At 32.6% G+C, this 24,592-nt stretch overlaps 1 protein-coding gene across 3 annotated transcripts in view; it reads left to right on the forward strand.

Annotated features, from left to right (window-relative positions):
- The window catches only part of LOC127721824 (adhesion G protein-coupled receptor L4-like), a 31,084-nt gene extending 7,035 nt beyond the window's left edge, over nt 1–24,049 (forward strand). For 2 of the 3 annotated variants that reach the window (XM_052228633.1, XM_052228631.1), the window contains 13 exons: nt 672–977; nt 2,142–2,246; nt 3,214–3,350; nt 6,316–6,462; nt 6,797–6,891; nt 8,659–8,906; nt 9,954–10,138; nt 15,147–15,296; nt 16,147–16,277; nt 17,232–17,491; nt 18,826–18,895; nt 21,814–22,007; nt 23,656–24,049. In XM_052228633.1, coding sequence (XP_052084593.1) covers nt 672–977; nt 2,142–2,246; nt 3,214–3,350; nt 6,316–6,462; nt 6,797–6,891; nt 8,659–8,906; nt 9,954–10,138; nt 15,147–15,296; nt 16,147–16,277; nt 17,232–17,491; nt 18,826–18,895; nt 21,814–22,007; nt 23,656–23,885 — 2,258 coding nt within the window. In that variant the 3' untranslated portion in view covers nt 23,886–24,049. The remainder of the gene's footprint in view (nt 1–671; nt 978–2,141; nt 2,247–3,213; nt 3,351–6,315; nt 6,463–6,796; nt 6,892–8,658; nt 8,907–9,953; nt 10,139–15,146; nt 15,297–16,146; nt 16,278–17,231; nt 17,492–18,825; nt 18,896–21,813; nt 22,008–23,655) is intronic. The other variant, XM_052228632.1, reaches the window with a different exon arrangement.
- Nucleotides 24,050–24,592: the final 543 nt, after the last annotated feature.

Below are 24,592 nucleotides of genomic sequence, written 5' to 3' on the forward strand. Positions count from 1 at the left end.
TGAAATAGACACTTAAGTCTTCAAAAAGTGTCCAAAATCCTTCGTCATATGAACCTGAAATTTGAGGCCAAAATCGACCATTACCGGACCTACTCCTTTGTCGGAAAGACCCAGAAACGGCCATTTAATTGCGACAAAGATTGTTCCTTTATGAATTCTTGTTCCAATCGTCTACTAAATATGAAACCTGAAATTTGCTTGAAATCGATGTGCTCACTGGGGTGTAAAATGTCTATTTTTATTATATCTATCTCATTAAACAATATTGGGTATCTAAATAATCAAATTCAGATTTTTCTGTTATTCTCATAACTCATTTCGTACTTATGACATATATTTACATTGAAAATATATCTACAAAAACGACATTTCTATTAGGCATGTGAACCTCTTATCTTTCCATGTACACAAACCACTTATTTAAGGGATAAAAGCACTTGGACTTATTTCAGAGAAAGTACACTTTCTTCATAAATCTAAAAAAAAAAAAAAAAATTACACTCAACTAAAAAGTATGTACCCTTGTGTAATTGATTGTTTTACTGTAATTACTATAACAGACAAAATCATAGGAAATAAAGTCTGTTTTCTTGTATATTGAAGTTTTAAATCGTCTTATTTGCACAGAGGTTGCTCAACACTTATAATCAACACTTTTCGTTTCGTTTCAGCCGTCCCCAATGTTTTTGTTCGAGAATCATCATATACGGTACAGTTAGGATCGTCCATTACTCTGGAATGTGACGTGAGTTCAGACATTCAACTTTTGTCCGTAGAATGGTGGCGGAGAATTAAAAATGATGTGTTTGTGATAACATCATCATCCAATACAAATAAATATAGCGGAAGTACAATATCAAACCCGTCACTGACGGTAATCAGTATGACAGAAAGCGACCAGGGCATTTACACATGTGTTGCATACAGTGAGATTGGTGAGGGGAAATCTCAAGACATAAAACTGATGCTCAAATCAGGTTTGATTGTGTTATTTTCATCTTCATAATTCATATATTTTGTTAAGAGGACACAATTTAATGTATTTATTTCTATCAAATAAGTAAAACTAAATTACCAAACTCCAAAGTAAATTCAAAAAGGTAAAGTCCATAAAAACTGACAAAATCAACAACTGTCATCCGGCCTTGATACATGCGTTTTCCGAAAGGAATGGTAAGTTAAACTTGGTTTTATAGCTATCTTAACCTCCCTTTCGTATTACAGTTGTTTATAGTTCCTTTATATTGACAAATAATTGGGATCCAGCAGCCAAAACTATGTAAACATACATTAATTTTCAGTATAAAATCATAAAGCACTATTTTCAAAAGCGACATTTATATAAACACATGTTAAACATACTTTGGATATAACAAAGGTGCAGATAATTTAATTGTAATTAGTTCTTAAATAAACTAAACCCGCTAGTACATTTAAACTTAGTCATTCATGAAGATTTAAAAAAATTCAAAACGTTACAATGTTGGACAACGCACAGCTACTTCTTTACAACCACTGTGTAAGTGCGACTGCAGGTGGACATTTCTACCCTGAGGGCATCACCCACCTAGTAGTCAGCACTTTCGTGTTGAGATGAAATATTATTGATAGATATATTTTCTGTAAAATGTGAAGTAAATAAAATATCGAACTACAAGGAAATTTGAAAACGGAAAGTCCCTTATCAAATGGCAAAATCAAAAGCTCAAACACATTAAACGAATTGAAACCAACTGTAATATTCCTGACTTGGTACAGGCATTTCCTTATGTAGAAAATGGTGGAATAAACCTAATTTTATAGCTAGGTGAATTTACTGCTTGTGTTAATATCTGTAAATTTACCGTTTATGAAATGTTGAATCATTCGAAACACTAAGATTTTCCTACCCCAATCCCAAAGAAATAGATTGCCTTCGCCTTATTTGGCACAGCTGTTCGGAATTTTCAATTTGTATTGCTATTTAATTTCGAATTTGTTTTTGGTCTTCCAACGGTTTTGATTCGAGCATCACTGAGGAATCTTATGCAGACGAAACGCGCGTCTGGCGTAACAAGTTATAAGCTTGGAATCTTCGACGAGTATGTGTCGAACTATACCACATCTCAACAAAAATGAAAATAATATATCTATATTTTTAGATTTATGCAATGGAACAATATACAGTCCTGCCTTAAGTGCTTCATTACATTTTAAACCGGTTGCAAATAATACAATGACAAATTCTTATGAAATATGTGGAAAAGGTATGGAATATTTTAATTTTTTTTAATTTTGTATAGTTACACAAATCTGTACTGACAATTGTCCATATCATATGTTAACCCCTCAATCACAGAACAACCGAACGACTTTGCACAGAAATATTCTACTCAAATAAAATTCCTTAATGATTAAAATAAAACCTTAATAAAAATGCAAAAATTCAAATCAAACATTATGAAAAACAAAGAAATAAACACTGTTATTTTGCAATTCAGTTCAATGGATGCATTTATTATTGTGAAAACGAATTTTTACATGGACATGATCGGCTTGAAACGTGTTGCACGTAAAGCAGATTTATTTTTTTAAATAACACAAAATTCTTTGCAAAGTCGGTGCCTTTTATATCTCCTTGTTCACATTCATGACGATAGCGGTCATCCTACATTGTACAGGTTTTTTAACACGTGTTTAAGTTTTACGATATATTTTGGGAATTTTGTGCGCAAGTACAACTGGTTTATTCCCTATGATTTCTCCATTAACTTTATAACACCAATGAAAAAAGAAATGGTACACGAAATACCACGAAAGAACTTATTATACCTTCTTTGTGACTTAACTAGCTTAGTCTAAGGGTTTAAAGAAAATTTTCCATTATTCCTGTTTATTTTTCTATGACGAAAGATAGCGAATTATAAGTCTGAATTTGTTTATCCTTTATCTTATATATTGATCAAATAAGGAGTAGTGGTATGGTTTCAAATGAAACAAATATCTAACAGGGCATATTACAAACTAAAGGTAGACAGCTCGCTAACAAGCAAACAACACATAACTAAAACAACTCAGCACGTGCAACAAACCCTGCAATCAATATAAAATAAGATGTGGTTTGATTGATAATGAGACATGTATTCAAAAGACATGTAAAAAGAATTTGATTGATAATTCGATTTGTGTAATATGTGGTTAAATGTGACGTTTTATACATTGTTATAATTGCAGATCGAAAACCAGCGGCATCAGCCTTGTGTATCAAAACAGGCAAATTTTCTTCAGAAATAAGAAATGTCATTATACATAATTACTGCTTTATCACTTCGATTGAAGACACATCTGACAAGTTAGAGGAAATAAAAAGAGTAAGAATAAGCAATGCAGAAACTAAAATATTTCTTCAGATGTTTGTCAAAATTTCAAATATTGTTATCATACAAGCTGGTTAATGACGTCACAACAATTCATTTAAAATGTTGGTCCGGTTTAACCATTACATTAACCAACGACATGCACATGCGTTTAATATTTTGGGAGCGCTGAAACATGGTGTAACAGCACAACTATACAACGAACTGTAAAAATCAGTAGAAAATGATTAGATTGGCGCGAAGCACAAAAGAAAACAACTAAAATAGGCAAAAAGCACACAGTATATATAAGAGTACTCACAGTTACTGAAAGGTAGTTTAAAGCCATAACATCTAATGAATAAAGCTTGTTCTCTCAGACTAAAGTAGCAATCTCTTCATTCAACGGATGTTGTGTAAAGACGTAATCACAAGTCTGAGAAAAATATGACTTTGTGTACTGCCAAAATATAATCATATCTAAAGGATTGAGAGTAAAGACGTCATAACAGTTCTGATAAAAGTACGACCTTGCGCACTGCCTATATGTAAGCCATAAAATCGACAGCATGTAGGACAAAAGTTTTCATATTTGTATCGCAATACATATTTGTTTTTTGTTTTCATTTAATCAACAACAAAATCAATGTAAGCGCCAAAAAAAAAACATTGGTAACGAAATCCCTGACGTAATTATTTACCAGTAGAACTTAGTTGACGTTCGTTGAAATCTAAAACGCCACTACAGACACGGGCATGGCAAATGATCGCGTTGGGAAATATACCCCGCGTAAGAAGGGGTCAAAGAAACATCACTGTCTACAAAAAAAAAAGAAAATTAACATTACGGAACGAACAATGGTCTTCGTTTTAAAATATTTGGTTTTGAGTGTACCGTGTAAAACTGAAATATTCATATCTATAAGAGGACAATTATCTCTGTTAATATCAAATGTAGTTAGAAGTTCCCTGGGGTTATTTTCTACAGTATAATTAGAGAAATGTTGGTAATTTAAAGCAAAACTATCATCAAGCAGGTAACGGTCAGTGTTATTAAATGTTTCAATTAAATTGCAATTAGACTAATCTTAACTGAGTTTGGATTTATAACAATCAAACAACATGTCTGTTATTTAATGGGCGCTATGGTTTCCAATAAAAATACCAACAACCTGTCGATTAACTTGGTTGCCGAAACGTACATAGATGTTGTCAAACAGACATGTACAGCCTTAATCACTCATCACAGTTCCAGTAAAAATATCTATCATACTCATTTTTTTTTTCATTACAGGAGAAGGCTTTATATTGGTTGCAGCAAAAACAGCTGCATTCAGAATTTTCAAAGCACAATTTAATTAAATAGGAAACGTTTTGTTTAATATGCTTTTTTGGAAAAGAAAGGCAAAAGATACCAAAATGGACATTCAAACTCATAAGTCGAAAATAAACTGACAACGCCGTGGCTAAAAAAGAAAAAGACCAACAGACAAACAATAGTACATAAAACACAACATAGAAAACTAAAGACTGAACAACATGAACCCCACCAAAAACTGCGGGCGATCTCAGGTGCTCCGGAAGGGTAAACAGATCCTGGCCCTAATGAGGCACCGTCGTGTTGCTCATGTTAGTGCAAACCCGGTAATAAGTCTAATTCGTTAGGTCACATTCAGAAAAAGGAAACGAGATTGTAGTTACGACATTAGAAACATATCCGCTATCATCTGTGAAACGGATATTCCGTAACGGTCAACCAACTCGTGATAGCGTCCGTAATATACGAAGGGACGATTTCAACTTCACTACTTGGAACTCATGGTTTAATATCTTCCTTGTGAGCAGCAACCCTCTATCAAGAAAATCATAATAGGAAATACAAGCCCTGGAGTATCGCATCAACTGGGATGTTGTTACATAAAAATGGAAAGTTCACAATTGGGTCGTTGAAATCATCTCTTTTGTCAGAAAGTTTTTTTTTCAACCGACCCTCATTGTCAATTTCAAGATGTAAGTCAAGATATGAGGCAGACTTAACTATCTCAAGTTCGATGGGATAGATGCGTTCAACAAAGTCACCAAATGTTGAATTATTTAGTGAGAGAACATCATCTTTGTAGCGGTTAAGTAAAAGTAAAGTTAAAGGATACTGCTAACTTCTTTTCTTTCTTCCTAAGAAGTTCCTGTATGAAGTCAGCCTTATATGAATAAAAGAACAAGTCGACAAGAAGAGGGCACAGTTGGTTCCAAAGGGAATGCCGGTTGCTTGTTGAAAAAATGCGCCCTCAAAACGTAACAAATATGTTGTCAATCAAGAAATCAAGCATCTTGATAATGTCAGTTTCAGAGAATCAGATTATTTACAAAGTAGGATGTATCCCTCCCTAGGACAAGATACTTGTATCTACGTTGGCCATTCTTTTTTATGAAACAAAGCAGGACCAACTCTTTCAATTTGCCTTTTAGTTTGGAATGGGGAATACTTGTGTAAAGTGTAGAAAAGTCAAATGTTTTAATACTATTGCAAGATGAAAGAGTCTTAGATTGTATGTAAGATCTTTAGAATCTTTTTTATCAACATCTGATTCACGCCACCTCAATAACTTTGAAGCCCGGCTTTGATTGTGGAAGTGTAATGTAAAGAGTCGAAAAATCATGGCTTTCAACCGTCAAAAGCGCGTAATGTATCTAAATAAGCTTTATTGTGTTTTTAATATTCCAAAAATAATTAATTTAATTAATGTCATATGCTTTATTACGAAAGTTAAACCTCCTATCAATATATTTTGTCATAGTCAGTATATATTGATAATAAGTTACTTAATTATTCAACAACAAAGACGTACAGTATCTATTACTAACAAAAAGAAGCATTCTTTATATCTGTCATATTTAATGGCTAAATATTAATTTTTTGAGGAATACAAGTTACAATATAGTCATTTCAAATAGTTTACAATTGATAAAATATTTTTTTTAGACAGAGATAAATAGCAGTAATACAGAGACAGTCCTGTCACAACTTAAGAACCTTACAGCTACCACCAACCATTTAACTGCGGACGACGTAATTACTGTTATAGAAATATTAGAAGATATTGACCAAATTGGAAGTATCAGTATCAAGGTAAAATGTCGTGTCAATTTGTAAAGAAAATTATACAAACACATTATTAATTTCGTGCGTCCGTAACGCTTTTCTGGAGATCATTTATATTCTAAATTAATTTTAATTTATTTATCAGTAATAAGTTATTCACACTTTTATCCAACAGTATGCAATGGTCATCTTTTGGATTATTTCAGGAAAGGGAAGTTTGGTATTATTTGGAATGTCGAAAGAAATCAAATTTTAGAAAAATTCTATCAATTATTTAAAATTATAAAGATTTGTTAAAATATACCCGTTTCAGTTTATAGTAATATAGTGACATAGCAATAAAACATTTATAAATTTACAGGATGTGACTTACATAGTTGAAACAGTCGACAATATTTGTAAAGTTAAAACAAATATATTGCAACAAGTACAAGATGAATATGCAGGAACAAACAGGTAACTTAACCATTAAATAAAAGGTAAATGATTTTAATTTCTTTTGGTTTCTTTGTTTTTATTTGATGAATGTTTTTTTTTTATTACCTTGATTTTTTATCCCGCCTTTCTTGAACTTTCAAGTTGTTTTTTTTTATTTAATCGCCACTTTTGAGTCTTATTTGAGCGAAGCGAGCGTCAGGTGTACAAAATTATAAGCCTGGAATTTTTGTTTGTATTATGCCTACAAGCACAAATTTGTTTCGCAAATAGCAGACTTGCTTATAGGAAGTATCCGTCTCAATTCTACAATTTAATTTAATAGCGGAATTGAATAACTCTTACTGTTCCCTTGATGCTATGTTTGCTTGCAATAATAATCATTCTTAAACTATACTGCAGAAATGTCTTCAATGTAATTAACTTTATATCTGATATGAACTGCAACAATTGTCCTTGATATTTTAGTTTTACAGAGGCATCTATTCTCAATTGTATTACAGTAGAAACTGGAATTTCTTTCGTTTTCTGCTGTCAATTTCCCACTTTATAAGGTGATTATCCTGTAGATTCTTTCTACACTGTATACCTTTTCCAACTGTTCGTAAATGTGTTTATTGAGATTTTGGATTTCAATAAATATAATCTACATTTAGCTGGTAAATTTATTAAGTGAGGAATTTTTTCCCTCAAAGTACTAAAAACCTCTATTCAAATTTTTTTTCATTTAAAGATGCAAGGATTTGGTTTCAAAGTTTGACTGCAGAAATGTTATTACAAACAGGATCTTACATCCTAATTTTAATATAATTTATTGTTTATAGAGCTCACAAAAAAATACGACCCATGTGAAATTAATTGACCCATTAAATGAAAGTATATTCAAATGTTTTTTAAGTTAAATGTAGTTAGGCATAACGACTAATGTATTGCACACTTCTAGTCCTAGATCTTGCCGATACTTGTAATTTGGCCTTGCCCGGGTCATGTTTTCTCAAGACTGCGCTAATAAAGCCTTTTCACTAAATCCGTCGGAGGTGTTTTGACTACTGCCCCAGGAAAATATTATCCAACTGCAAAACCTTTCGGTCTCCAAGGCTCTTTACTCCGAACTTTATTTGGCCTTTAAATTTTTATTTGAGCGTCACTGGTGAGTTTTTGCAGACGAATGCATACACAATCATTAGCCTGTTATCTTAAATTATGTTTTTATTTTTTTAAGTCTGGCTAAACATGGATTATTTGATATTTGAAATAGGACTTTGAACTATCTTTCAGTATTAGCGATTACTCATAGATCGGTCCTTACATATTTCATCTTTTTGTAATATATTGTTTGTGCATAATACCAATCTAATGAACCAACACTTTCCAACTGATTTATACAGTTTCCCTAATGGTATGCTGTTAAACCACTGTCCCAGTTTAGGGGCGGGTTGAGCGCTAACAAACATAATTTACCCACATTCTGTATATACTTCAACCACGCCATGTGCCTGTATTCCAGTGGTTGTCTTGTTGCCATCTTGTCATAAATGTGTTTCCTTGATTTCTAATAAATGTTCAACTCATGTAGTTCGTTTCCTCTGTTGTATTTCTTCAAATATTTAGTTTTTGTCAGGTGTGTGCATATCTATGGGGACATATTTTATCCAACGGAATTTTTCATTGAAGTAAATGATCAAAACAACAAACAACTCATATTCCGCTATATCATGTATATATGCTGTGTGGTGCTTTTAGTCAAGAGGAAGTCACTACAGTGAAAATAAATTCGATTTTTTGCAGGATTTTACAAATTTTAGATATGATGGTTGTATCTTTGGACATGAAAAACGTAACACAAGCAGACATTTTTACCGACCATATAATAATGCTAGTTGTGTCTGTGCAATTGACAGAAGTTCCAGTCATTGGGTTTCAGTTAGATCAATCATATTTTGCACTCAATGCAACAACAAAACTTTCTTCCGAAACTGATCTAGATGTGGATAACCTGGATGTAGCGTTTTTGTTACCACCTGACTTGTTTTCTGGTATGTCTTATAATACATTCGATTTCAGTAGAATATTTGACTCTAAATTGTGTAATGCATCGGGAGTTTTTATGTCATTGTGTATCTGTACAAAAAAAAAACAGACGATGCACTTATTCATAAAAAAACAATTATATATATATTGAATTTGGAAACAGGAATCATCTTCATATATATAAATTCAGTCCATCATTAAACGAGTAATAAGCAGTAAAAATTGGATTGTAAAAAAACTAAATACTCTCGGTGTAAATCGTTAAAAAAAGACAGGAATGCACTTCATCTGTAAGACTTTTCATTTAAGTGAAGAAATTATGTGATACATCGGTACTATTACTATTTTTTTGTTTGATTCAATATTTTTTTGACTGAGCCATATATTTAACTGAAATAATCCTATTTTGTAAAGGACTATTCAGTAAATGTATTTCTTATTTCTTATTTTGTAGCAATAAAACATCACGGTGACCCTGATTTTCTTTTTATTTATTGGAAGCAACTTTTAACAGCTTTTTTCGCGTATTTTATTAAACAATTCTATCGTTAAGTTTTCTTCTACTAGCACAAAAGTCGGTTTTTCTATGTATAATCTGTACAATAAATAGAATTTTTGCACAACCTGTAGCTAGAAAATTAGTTCATTGACCCATACTTTTTATTTTATTTTTGAAAAAATAAAATATAGAATGAAACAAAAAATTTTGCAAAGTATTAGAAATTTGTTATTGTTTTTAATTTAGACCCATCATCTACCTAAATTTTTTTCAGTTTCTTTCCAATGATTTTCATCTGTTTTACTCTAAAATTTAGGTTTCAAACGAAGCTAATGACTGTTTGCATGTAAAGTCATACGTTTTACTCTGTAAGTACAAAAGGTAGAATGGATACCAACTAAACTGTTGAATCGCACTCTGCCACAATAAGATTTACTAGCGTGAGATGCATTCCACAAACGAGATCACATAAAATTTTGCTTGATAACAGTGCAAGTGTAATTAATACTGATGGCAAATAAAGCTGCAATAAATACTTTCTTTCAATCAACAGATACTAACCTTACAAAGACAGTGGTTGTTTACATTTACAAAGACTTAAAGCTATTTCTTACAAAATCGCATCACACCAACGAGTACACGAATAGTAGAGTTATTGCAGCTACTTTGAAAATTGATGGATCCCTTATAAACAGCCTAGATGGTTTAAATGTGAAAACGTTTTTCAAACCAACAACGGTAAGTTTTAAATAAATGCAGTAAAGATTTAAATAGTACCGTGTAGAATAGAGGTTATCGTCTAAGACCGAGAGGTTATAAATTTCTGAAAAAAGGACCAAAATATCGTTCACCGTCAAAAATAAATGGGAAGAGTGTCGTCAGGGTATTAAAGATGCTCTTTTATCCTATTGTAAAAAATGGTGTAAACAGGGGAAATCTGACAAAAAGTCACTTGATTCCTATTTGAATAAATGTCCCAATATTGTTGATATTCGCATATCACATTTCGAAAATAATTTAGAAATAAATAAAAGAATAAGTAATACGCCCATTTCTAGGATTAAAAACAAAACCTGATAATAAATTGTTCAAATAAGGCCTTCGAAAATAGTGGAATTAATTACTTTTGGAGTGTCAAGAACTCGTTGGAAGTACTTGATAAATTGCATGCATATATTGGTGATTTTGAATCTGTTCAAAGTTTTGATTTTTCTACCCTATATACCACATTGCCTCACATTCTCATTAAGAAAAAATTTACACACCTAATTAAATGGGCATTTAAAAAGTCAGAATGTGAATATATATGTTCAAACTCTTTTAGGTCATTTTTTAGTAGCAATAAACAAAAAAAATTATGTCAATTGGACATGCTTTGATACTATATATGCCCTTGAATTTTTACTAGATAACATTTTTGTTCGCTTTGGAGATTCCGTATATCGTCAGGTTATCGGAATTCCAATGGGGACTAACTGTGCACCACTTATTGCGGACCTTTTTTTGTATTGCTATGAGTTACAATTTATGACAAAAATCAGCAAAGACCCATCGAAACAACATCTGATACACAAATTCAATAATACTTTTAGATATTTGGATGATATTTTGGCTCTCAATAATGACGACTTCAGTGTGTATACTAAAGAAATTTATCCTGTTGAACTTACTTTAAATAAAGCTAATACTAACAATGACCACTGTCCTTTCCTCGATCGTGATATCTATATCATTAACGGGAAGCTTAATACTAAAATATATGATAAAAGAGATGATTTTTCATTTCCTATCGTTAATTAACCATTTTTAGATGATGACGTTCCCTTGTCACCATCTTACGGTGTTTATATATCACAACTTGTTCGATTCACTCGTGTATGTAACAATGTTTTAGATTTTAACGAGAGAAATTTATGTATTACTGAAAAATTATTACACCAGGGTTTTCGATATCACAAACTAGTCAAAACATTTACTAAATTTTATCATCGGTATAAGGACATCATTCGTAAATATAGCTCAACATGCAGACTTCTTATACGTTCAGGTATTTCACATCCAATTTTTTATGGAAATATTCTTTATAAAGCACAAAAATGTCAGTATTCACCTCTGAAGCTAACAAAACCTTTAAATAGACTTATTAAGAAGGGATATAGTTACGATACTGTTGTCAGGTCATTAAAGATTGCATATTTTGGCGTTAATATTGATTCACTTATAGGGTCTTTGCATCGGAACTAAACACATTTATTTAAAAACCAGTTGTTGGCATGACACGGGTTATGTTCTTCTCATATATGTTATGATGGTATGATACTAAACCCCTAACGGGAAGGATTGTGCCTGATATTCATATGATGAAGACATAATCTTTCAATCAGTTTAATTGAAGTCTGGAGCTGGCATGTCAGTTAACTGCTAGTAGTCTGTTGTTATTTATGTATTATTGTCATTTTGTTTATTTTCTTTGGTTACATCTTCTGACATCAGACTCGGACATCTCTTGAACTGAATTTCAATGTGCGTATTGTTATGCGTTTACTTTTCTACATTGGCTAGAGGTATAGGGGGAGGGTTGAGATCTCATAAACATGTTTAACCCCGCCGCATTTTTGCGCCTGTCCCAAGTCAGGAGCCTCTAGCCTTTGTTAGTCTTGTATTATTTTTAATTTTAGTTTCTTGTGTACAATTTGGAGTTTAGTATGGCGTTCATTATCACTGAACTAGTATATATATTTGTTTAGGGGCCAGCTGAAGGACGCCTCCGGGTGCGGGAATTTCTCGCTGCATTGAAGACCTGTTGGTGACCTTCTGCTGTTGTCTGTTCTATGGTCGGGTTGTTGTCTCTTTGACACATTCCCCATTTCCATTCTCAATTTTACTCGCTAAGCGTTTTGTGATCGTACCAACAATGTGGTGGTGGTATGACGTAAATACTACACGGAAGTCCTTAAGAATGAAATTAAACATTCAACTACATTCAAGGCTGTACGTACGCACTACAGAGAGTCATATAGTGAATAATTATGTCACAACCACAGCTCAGCTTAAGGCCTCTTCTGAATATTTGAAGGTCACCACTATATTATTGGTTACATAAACAACACAAAAAACAGTAAAATATCGTTTCACCTCGGCATTTGGTAAGTGTTCTACAACTAGAATTTTAGTGATTTTAACGAGTTCCTTAACTACTATCAAAGAACTGATAATTAATTTTGTAATAAAACATGAAAATAGTGGAATTAACCGTTTTTGGAGTATACAAAATTCTTTGGATGTTTTAGATAAATTACGTACTTGTGATGGTCCTTTTGATTCGGAAGACCGTTTTGACTTTTTTACTCTTTATCCTACACTGTCATACAATCTTATCAAACAAAAGTTTTCCTATTTAATTAAGTGGTCGTTCGATAAATTAAATTGCATATTTATTTGCTGCAACTCACATAAAGCCTTTTTCTCAAACGAGAAAGGTAAGTATGCTAGATATACTTACTGGAGGTGTGATGAGATGACTACAGTCACAAATTTTCTCCTTGACAACATTTATGTACGTTTCGGCAATAAAGTTTGTCGACAGATTGTAGGTAGACTTGTTCCTGTACTGTTATGAATCACTGTTTATATCCAAACTCAGTACAGAACCGTCTTAATTCCATTTAATTGATAAATTCAACGACACTTACCGTTATCTTGATGATATTTTTTCGTTAAATAATCAAGAATTCTCTTAATATACTGCCGAAATTTACCCACATCAACTTATTTAAATAAATCAATTATTAACAGCAATAAGTGTCCTTTCCTAGATTTAGACATTTCAGTTTTACACTAGAAACTACACAAAAATGTACGACAATAGGGATGATTTTTTCTTCCCATTGTTAATTTTCATTTTTTGGACGGTGATGTTCCACTGGCACCATCTTACGGTGTTTATATTTCCCAACTCGTTCGTTATTCCCGTGTGTGGAGTGACGTTTTGGATTTCAATGAGCGCAATCTAATAAATGATTAAGTCAGGGATTTCGTTACCACAAATTACTTGAAACCTTTACTAAATTCTTCCATAGATACAAAGATTCGGTTTGCAAGATTGGCTGTACCTGTAAAATACTTATTTCAGACGGAATAGCACACCCTAAATTTTACGGTGATGTTGTTTAGCGAGCCCGGAAAGTTATATACGATCCGGGTAAACTTATCAATTCTTTAAATAAACTTATTCTAAAAGGTTACCAACTCAACACTGTAATAGATCTTTGAATATTGTTTACATTGGTATAAATATTGATTTTGTTAACAGTAAATTAAAATCCTACTAAGAATTTTGTTATACACATATGCACTTTAACGGTACTACAATCTGTCGATTATTTATTTTGGCATTGCACAATGTCATGTTTTTTCTCTGACTGTTAATTACGTCTTTACACTAAATCCATTGGAAGTTCGATGTGTACTGATTGATATTTAAGTCTTAGATACATGATTGTTTTTATAAGTTATTGGCTTTGAACTAGTTGGCAGTAACTGCAAGTACTCTCAGATCTGTACTTAGCATCCGTTTTGTTGTTAAGCATGAGGGATGGATAAAAACCCTGCCACGTCCGAATTGTGTTTATGTTTGATGTTTGATGTTTTTCTGCTTTGTATCGATCTGATGAGTTAAGCCTTTTTCAACGAATTTTTATAGTTTGTTCTTATGTTGTGCTGTTACACCACTGTCCCAGATTAGGGGGAGGGTTGAGCGCTCACAAATAGGTTTAACTCCGCCAAATTCTTAATGTGCCTGTCCCAAGTCAGGAGCCTGTAGTTCCGTGGATGTCATTGGTTCATGTCTGTCATATTTGTTTTTCGTTAAGTGTTTTGTTATAAATTAGGCCGTTAGTTTTCTAAATTGAATTATTTCATATTTTTCATGTTGGGGCCTTTTATAGTCTACTATACGGTATGGGTTTTTCTCATTGTTGAAGGTCGTACGGTTGCCTATAATTGCTTACATCCACTTTATTTGAACTTTGGTGAAAAGTTGTCTCATTGGAATTATACCTCATCTCCTTATTTTTACATTTTTCTTTAAGAATATAGTAAAGACTAAAAGAGTACCGTATAAAATAATTTAAGCTTATGAAGACGTACGATAAACAATGATTTCTAAACAAAGTAACAAAATCATATGTATGAGTTAACTATCATTTGACACACTCGGGTAAGCTAAGGTAGGGTACGTATATAATCTTCAACGAATATGAATCTTCATGGTGTTTTGTAGGAAAAACCAGTAGGTTGTTACGCTAGCAGAACAGTTCATTTTACTAAATACCACTGCTGATGTTTTATGTTTTAACCTTTTCATCTGCTGAAATACTAGTACTGACAAAAGAGTCACTAAAAGAAAGAAAAATAACTGAGCTACAGCTTAAACAAACTGTTCCTCATATTCGAAATGAGGAAATAATAAAAAGGTGCCTCATCAGGAGAAAATTTAAATTTTTTTTAAACTACTTATTTTCAATATTTAATAGACTGCAAAGAGATTTTTTTAATAAGAGTTACTCATCATGATTGTTATTGAAGTAAAATGCATCGTTTTCAAATGTGTGACCTGTTTAAGATGTCTGTGAATTGCTTCTGTTCATGTTCGATGGCATTTTTTTGATTCTGGGATCGTCTGAATATGCATACATATACTTTTTAGAAAATTTATTCAATATCTTATTATGATTTATGTACCTAGGAAAGAAGCGATGTAGACTGTGGTTACTGGAATTATAGTAGTAATAGTTTGTCTGGTGGATGGTCAACAGACGGTTGCTGGCTAAATAGAACAGAATCGGGACGTCATATTTGCTTGTGTGATCATCTAACAAACTTTGCCATAATAGTTGTGAGTATTTGATTTATGCAACGCATTTTCATGAATAATAATAGTAAATACTTTTAAATAGTTTACATCGGTTTTACCGCTTAAGTGTTATAAATCAGTTCGACTCAAGAGTTTGCTTTCTCAAATGTTCAATTGGAAATTAACAGTACTGGTGTTAAAAAATTTCATATACTGAGTGCCAATACAGACGCAATATTTTTCAAATGAATGAATTTAACCCATCAAATCGTTTTTTAAGGCGACTTATTATTTTTAAGACTTCAACTTTCTTATCGTGTGCAAACATAATATTACTAGCGCTTTCGTGAGTTTTATGTTGAGAAACAAACTAACTCATTGCACATTTTAGCTTCAATTTGATATAACTATTGTTAATGGTAAATTTCAACCAAATAGCAAAACTAACAAGTTATGATGCAGTTTTGTGGATATCCTTTGCATTCTTTTCATGTGATCCAACCTTGATCTTGAAAACATTTTGTACTGAAAAATTCAATGCGAGACTAATGTGTGTGCTAAATGTGAAGGTATTTCCTAGAGGAATCAGTTGACAGAAATATTGTTGTCCATATATAACACAAAAAAATCTCACCAATAACACTAGGCTCCTAATTTTGTACGCCATACATGCGTTTTGTCTACAAAAGATTCACCAGTGACGCTATTATAAAAAAAAAAAGTGAAAAGGTACGCAGTTGAAGAGCATCCATGACCCAAAATTCAAAAAGGTTTTGTCAAATACAGCTAAGGTCACTTTATCCATATCAATATGCGTTGCGTTTCTATATACACTCAAATTTTAATTTAATGGTCGAATACTTAGTAAATATTTTTTTTTTTAAATTACTAGTGTATATTGCAGAATATAGAGGGAGAGGAACACCTTGTAGATAATTTACTCATAAATGGATTATCCAGGCTTGGTCTATTATTATCTATTGGTGGACTTTCGTGCAATGTCATCAGTTTTATAATATTTAGGTTAAGTATATTGTACTCTATCAGCTATTCTTGATCTATGTGTGTGTGTGGGGCGGTTTCATGGTTGCGTGAATAGGGTTATTCACTGCTGGATTTTTTTTTAGGGTTATTCTTCCTACTTATCATTTAATAATGAATTATTCCATGACATATGATAACGTGCTACCGAATATAATTGTTTATCATATATGCAAGGTATAATAATGATTCTTATTATGTAAGTTTAATGTTCAGTCATGTATATTACTTTCCGAGTAAAAAATTCCAATAGAATTTCGCAGTTGATGTAGTTCACGATGTGATGGTATCCCAACTTACTAGCAATATGTTTTCGCGGATATTTAGATAGAAATGTAGTTTTACCGATTGTGGCATTTTGACTGAGTGAATTCGTATGGCGGGTGATACATGCATAGCAGGAGAGGCACCAAGTCTCGCTTTTTTTTTGGGGTCAATGGATTTCCTCAGGTTTTTTATGTTGCCTTGATTTGTCTCTTTTTTATCGACTTATGATCATGAGATTTGAACATCGGTAAACTACTGTCGCCTTAATTTACAAGCTCTTCGACTTTTGTAGTAGGTATCACTTTAAACAAAACCTTCCTTCGTGTATAACTGAAAAGATATTGATTGCCGAAAGTCTCCTCATAACTGACACAAAGCGTTGATGCTATGTATAAGACAGCCTCTTTGGAGTACTAACTTCTATTTGTATCACCACTTGAATCAGAAAAACTAAATTATATTAAAGTTGACGTTTCATCAGTGATCACATACAGAGATACAGTTCGCATGACCTTTATATAGACATCAATATTAAAAAATATGTAGAAGTGGGATGATTGCCACTGAGACAACTATTCATACAGAACAAAGTACAATATTTCATATAGGTTCAACACACTTCTGATAAAAGAAAAAAGAAGTTGTTAAATGTAACGATTTTTCTTTTAGGGCATTACGGAAGAATAATCAATCAATAATCTTATTCAACTATTCTCTTGCTCTTCTTTGTTTCCTGGTTGTTTTTGTGACTGGTATTTCACAAACTGACAATTTACATGTTTGTGTGACCGTTAGTGTCTTACTACATTATTTTATGCTGGTATCCTTTATGTGGATGTTCGTCGAAGGAATCCAACTCGGTTACGGCATTGTTAAAATGCAGACAACAGAAAACATTTCATTGATCAAGTGTTCGTTAGTAGCATGGGGTAAGTACTTGTCGAGTTTTGATCGATTCTTTTAGCACTGAAATTACGTGACCACTTGGACAACATAAAAAATGAACAAAGTTCAAAATAAGAAAATCAAATTGAGGTTTGAGGCATTCTAATTGTTTAACTGACTGGAGACAATTTGTATTTATGTAACTTTCATTGCTGTTTTTCCTAGAGACGTGTCAGCTAATCTCATATTCAAACTCATTCTGTCAGTTATGAAGATTCTTATTTCTTTCATGGTTGTAATTTGGTCAATACTAAGTAATCACTGTTATATTATGATTTCTTTGAAAATATTTGGTAAGCACACGCTGAGCAGTTCGTCAAACAACCGACAATTATAACACTTTTGCGATTAGATTGAAACAACGACGCAATTGCCAACAACCAGGAACATTTAAATAAAAGAACAATTTTGACAACAAATGTTATTAGGTGGAATAGGATGATCTCCAAGAATTATGTCATTATGACAGTTGTTTTAAGTATAATAATAACTTCCGTCATTATTATTATGAAAATAAGTAACAGGAATAAAAGCCCTGTTCATTGATAATTTACTTTCTTTTCTATGTATTGTGTGCGATTTTGTCCCATGTACATTTACTCCATATTCTTTCATTTTCTAAGGAGATGTGGTATGATTGTAAATAAGACCTACTTTCCTCACAAGACCACATAACGTGGATCGTGGCAACTATATGTCACCGTACGGTCTTCAACAATGAGCAAAACCCTTATAGTAAATAGAAAGCTATAAAATCCCTGACAAGACAAAAGGTCAAAACAACGGCCTGATCTATACCTGGTACAGAAGCATTCAAAAAGTTTTAATACTATCATTAGAAAAAAATAATACATTTCATTATTATTTGGTAACTGTTAAATGAGAAACTTGGCAAGTTACATAGCGAAAATGAATGTTGACTATTGAAAACCAGAAAATTCACGCTACTTTACAGGTGTGACACATGCATAGTTCAATGAAGAGTATTAGAAAACATACCTTGGAAACATTGAAGTACAAATAGCAAAATTTAATGTCTTTCCGAAATCATAAGGAACTCAAATTCTCAACCACATTTCTTCTTAAATATACCATTGATATCGAATACATTTTCACTCAAATTGATATAAACAGATTTTCTCTGAAAACAAATTGTAAATGTATAAATATACGACAAACCGCATTTAAATTATACATAAAGCAAAGATAAACCTTCTAGAAATAAAAGAAACATACTTGTATACATGAATTGATACTTTTGTAATTTGAATTACGAAACATTTTAACAAGCATATATTTTACTTAATTATTTTCATAGGAATTCCCGTAATTCCTGTGGCAGTTTTGTTGGCAAAAGACTACCGGTTGTACATCGGAGGAACAAAGGCGTAAGTTAAAGGCATACGATACAGTTACATGGAAGGTAATGACGTTGCTAACGTAAAATATTATTTTTCACGACGTCAAACTGTGACATATCGGGAAAAGATGCATTTTCGACTGATTTTTATCATTCAGACTGATTCAACTTGAAAACGATTTCATGGACCCCTCTTTTTAAAAATGACATTTGGTTTGATTATGTATGAAAATTCTTTATGCCATTTTTTATGAATAAATCACCGATGAAATTATTTTAAATAAGATAAATATACAGCAAAAAATGCCGTTCTTTGACTCAAATCATGAAAATGTGATAAAAAGGAATAATTTCCAAAGAATTGTTACACAAATTTAAAGCACACTTATGTCGAAAGGATATTCCAGATGCTTTTACAAAAATCTGCTTGCGTTTATCTTTTGAAACTAAAAAGTTAAGTGTATCTTTTCAAAGGATAGAAATGTCCGAGAAACCGAAATTCCCAGTAAATGTCTGAAATTTCGACCCTATTTATTTCTAAAAGTAGCACATGAAGTTTTATTTAATATTACATATTTGAATTTACTTGGTGAAAAATAGCTTCTATGCGAACTTTCGTCAAAAATTCACCGTGGGATCAGAACTGTATCGTATGCCCTTAAGTACTAAAAAATTTATAAGAAGTAATGGATTCGTCAACTAAGATAAACGCGCGACGCTAGTCGCAAGGCGATTGTCGTTTCCGAATCCTCTACTTATAAATTATCAAGCTTAACCCATTTCTGGTAAACACGACTGTGTATTTTACGTTTTGACATAAATCAGGTGAATCATATTTTATCTATTTTATTCTTAAATAGTTTCAAAATTTGGTATCCATACGGTTCACAAGTTATATTGAGGTACCCGCCAAGTCAACAGAAGTAAAATATAATTTTAAATTTTATACGTCTGTTCCCGGTTGATTTTGCAATTGTTCAGAGTGTATATTCCATATTAGCTGTTAGACATTTTGTAACCAAGATTCCGGCATTTGTTGGCTATTATAAAACCAGAATTAATTATTTGAACGTGAAAGAGAGGCGAAAGATATCAAAGGGACATTCAAACTCATAAGTCGACAATAAACTGACATTGCCAAGGCAAAAGAAGAAAAAGGCCAAAAAATAAATAACAGTACACAAAACACAACATAGAAAAACCAAACTCGTGATGGCGTCCGTAAAATTTACAATCTATTGATTTATTGTTGATTGCTTAACGTCCAGTGGCAAATATTTCATGCATGTTCAGGACGAGAACAAATTAACAATAAATACAATAGGTAGGGCCTGTAATAGAGGCCGTCCGGAATGTATGGTCGGGAAAATTTAGACTGCCACTGGAAAATGGGGGAAATTGGAAGATGGATAGGGACATATGTGTTGCCTTGCAACAGGCCACCTACGAACACCTCAAGGAGTTGTTGCAAGGGTTTTTAACGTGCAGAAAGCGTATACTCTCTCTACTCAAGCCATCGGATTTAATGTCCCAATTCTGACCGGACGTAGCTGCGTACTTGTAAATCCCGCACAGCCAAACGGACGGCCTATTTAGCAAGGGTTTTACTGCCGGTCGGAGGAAGACCTGTAGTGACCATATTTCTATTTCCTAGTCACCTTTGGCGGCTATAATTTACGAAGGGGTGATTTTAACTTCAACACTTGGAACTCTTGGTTTATTCTTTGGGAGAAATCTAGTAGTCTTGAATGGATAAATAAGTTAATATTTTCATTTTAAATCCATCTCATCGATAGCCGTGATCTTATAGTCATTGGTTACGAAACAAAATGGTAATTTAATGATACGAAGTTCGAAACATGTACCCGGAATTATTTTAATTATACCGCTTTTTGGCAAAGTTAAATTACGTTCTATTATTTTTTGCTTTAGAAATGTCGAATGTTGAACGTTATATTTCATGACTTATAAAAACCGCCCCAAATACAAAAGAAAAAAAATGAAAACAATTAAAGCACTAGCTATTATACATGTAAATGTTGGATATAAACGAAAGACGTTCATTGTCAATGAGACAACTACATAATTTATTGAAAAGCATGATCAATTTGTAATTGTATATCAGCAATCGTAGTTGAGTGGTATCATGCAAGATCCGAAGACTATCGTGATTATTGAAGAAAATACTCGCAAGTTCGAACTCCGAATGTGTTGTACGTTGTCGGGATGTAAAAAGTTAGTAAATTATGAGTTAAAAGTTGGAAGAATACGATTTAATTTCGGTTGACAATGGATTCTTGAAAAATAATCTATTGTCATAACAATAGACTGACGTCAGAGAAATGGGTTAAGGATAAGTACACAAAATTCTTAATGAAAAAATGTTGACATGTCTTTATCAAATTTAAGTGTCATATCTCGAACTTTCCTGAAATCGACCAGTCTAGAAATGTCATACGCACTGCATACGATATAAAATCTTAGTTTTATAGTAAAAAGTATAGGTAAACGATTTTATTTTTTTTGAAAATGATGAAATATCAACAACATAACAGAGGGTGGTAAAGGGTTATTTTTGTGCAACGTGTTTTGCCATTTTTATTTCACGTGCAGCCGTGAAAAAGATTCGTTATTCACCGTGTTTCGTGAAATCGGTAAAAAGATCAACGTGCAAGAAATTTTTAATTGTTCGTTCATCGTGAAATGGCAATTTTATTTCGCGTTCTTCCGTGCAGATACCCCCCCCCCCCCCCCCCCCCTTTACGCTCCTCATAAAAAATTGCATAATTTCGTTATCTTTTATATAAAGTAAACCACACCTAACCAGAACTGTAAAACTAACTGGTATACATGTGAAAACGTGATCACACCGTATATCGAATTCCTATTCTGTAGTAGGCTTAACAAATAGGTGTAATTAGATAAAACGACTAAATATCTTTACAGGTGCTGGCTATCCAGAACAGCTTTCTTTTATGCGTTCTTAGCACCTGTTGGCACTATTTTACTGACAAACTTGATAGTTTTTACTTGTATACTTAGACGTCTGTCTATTAGATCACCTGGTATGTCAAAAGATGACGAGAAACGGGATAACAGGAAGAGAATCAGAGCAGCCGTGTCTAGTAATGTTCTGTTAGGTAATAATAGTATCTTTACAAGCAAATTTTCAAAATTTCAATTTAAAAAAATGATTATCTAGAAGCCTCAAATATTGCATACAAATTCTGGACGAACAAATTTCTTATACATGCCTGTAGCAGCATTAGATTTATAGTATTGTAGGCAGGAGAGTTATTGTTAGTTATATTATATAGGGCTAATAAGGGGTAAAGTGACTATTTCGACCATGCGGTTATATTTGCAGATCTTGAACTGCTGGTTATTTCTCGATAAAAATTGCATTGATTGATTGATGTTAGCTATACATCCTGTGGCAAATATTTCATACAGAAATTTTGCCTTGCAACAGACCACCTATGGACCCTCAAAGAGTTCTTCGCGTGCAGAGAACATTGCACTCTCTATACGAGGGATTGAATAAAACGTCCCAAATCTGACCGGACATAGCTGCGAATTTATACATTCCGAAAAGCCAAACGGACGTCCCATTTCGGCAAGGGTATTAATGTTGCTTTGAAAAAGACCACGTGAGCATTTCTTTCTATTCCACAGTAACCCTTGGGGACAATCATCTTTAATGGGCGATAAATATTATTAGTTGACTGACGATTTATACTAAGTTGACTAATTATTAGTCTTATCCTGATGATTAATTTTGCTGTTACCAGCTTTTTTTATCTACATTTGTTTTGACCAAATATACAACTTATCTACTTTTGTTTCGGACAAAAATGTTACAAGTTGGTAAAAATCGACATTTAGAGGCAATAACTCCGATAAGGAGTCGACCAACGACTTCGACATTTGGCAAATTTGTAATTTGATCTGCTGATCATTCACTTATTTATATTTTTTCTTTGTCTATACTAATTTTCAGAGAATGAGCATAAATATAAACAAATATTCAAACGCAAAGTTTAAGGGCAATAACATCATAATAAGGAGTCGATCAGGTACAAACGAAAACAAACATACAAAAGCAAAGTTTAGGGGCAATAACATCATACGGAGCCGATCAGCTACAAACGAAAACAAATATTCAAACGCAACATTTAGGGCAATAACTCCTATCAGCAGTCGACCAACTATTTTGGCCAAGTTTACTTATTTGTTGATTATGTCTTGCTGATAATTCTTTTGATGTGAAACATTTCTCTCTATCTTCTATAGTTTTAAAGATAATTAAAGACGTTTGTCAATTTTTGGCGAAACAAGACAGTCGGTAGATCTGAACAATTCTGTCACTGTCAGATTTGTCTCTTTCTATAGCCATTTATAAGATAATAAACAAAACTTTCATTTACTCCTTATGTTCTATTTTTAGCCACTTGGGCTATTTTGGTTGGCAGGCGGGATCATTGGACACAATTAAAAAAAGATGGAAAGTGTTGATTCCAATTTCCCAAGTAGTTTCAGGAGGATATTTTTGTAAAAGTTAAGGAACACCAAATGACAAGAATAACACACTTGCGCCTTTTGGTAAAGTGAGCAAAAAAAACAATACCAGTATATTTATTTACCCGTGCATCAACTGACCAACACATCAATTAACAAAAAAGTAGAAAAAAATATTGGATAATTTGCTGCTTTTTAAGGATTTCCTAGTTTATTTGTTACTTTTATACAAAAAACCTAATTATCCATTTTTATTTATTTTTTTGATAGGTTTGACATGGATTTTTGGATTTCTTACAATTGACAAAGCCAGTATAGTATTTCAATACATTTTTGTATTCCTCAATGTGTGTCAAGGATTCTTTATTTTCCTGATTTTCACACTGGGACACAGAGAGAGCATCTGTAATGAAAAGAAAGAAAAAAGTTCGGGAAAAGGGGTTTCAACTGATAAACATAGCTCAGCTGTATCAGGAAAGACAATAGATACACGGTTGTAGACTTTATGTACGTATATATGGTAATTTGCTGAACATTGGTCGTGTACAAAGAGGATAATCCCGGGTCACATTTAAACCCGCACATCTAATGTTTGAACATGTGTTGTAAGGATACAGTTATTATTTGTCTGTTTTACAATCTTAAAAAAAATAATCATACCATATATATTTTTGTTTGTTTGTTTAGCTTTTTTGTGCTACTGGGGTTAGAGCGTTATTAAAAGTAACATATGCGTTGAGTGAGAGGAATTGAGAATTATTGATCTGTTTACTTAAAATAGATTTATTACGATTATCAGACGAGATTTACCGCCCAAAGTCTTGTTGAGATATTCCATTGTTTTCTTAATAAAGTCGTCTCTGACGATCGAAGTCCCTAGCTATTCTTTAATAAGCTGTCAAACGTCGAACCAATGCCGGAAAACACGTTAACATGCATTGTTTAGTAAATTTTAACTTTCGTGATTGTAGCTTCCTTACCGATCTTACCTGTACAGATTGCCGTTAGGTACATATATACAGAAATAAATGTATTGTGTACTCAATATCATAAAAATGTTCCGGAAAAATATTGTATTGTGCCCAAAAATTATTATTTTATGTGCTCAATATAAAAATATTGTGCGCTCCGTATAAATCGCACGAATTATTATATTTTGCGCATAATTAAATACATTGTGTGCTCAATTCTTACAGCTTACACGTAG

Source organism: Mytilus californianus, unplaced genomic scaffold, assembly GCF_021869535.1.
Source record: "Mytilus californianus isolate M0D057914Y unplaced genomic scaffold, xbMytCali1.0.p SCAF_12, whole genome shotgun sequence".
In the NCBI taxonomy this organism is placed as follows: domain Eukaryota; kingdom Metazoa; phylum Mollusca; class Bivalvia; order Mytilida; family Mytilidae; genus Mytilus; species Mytilus californianus.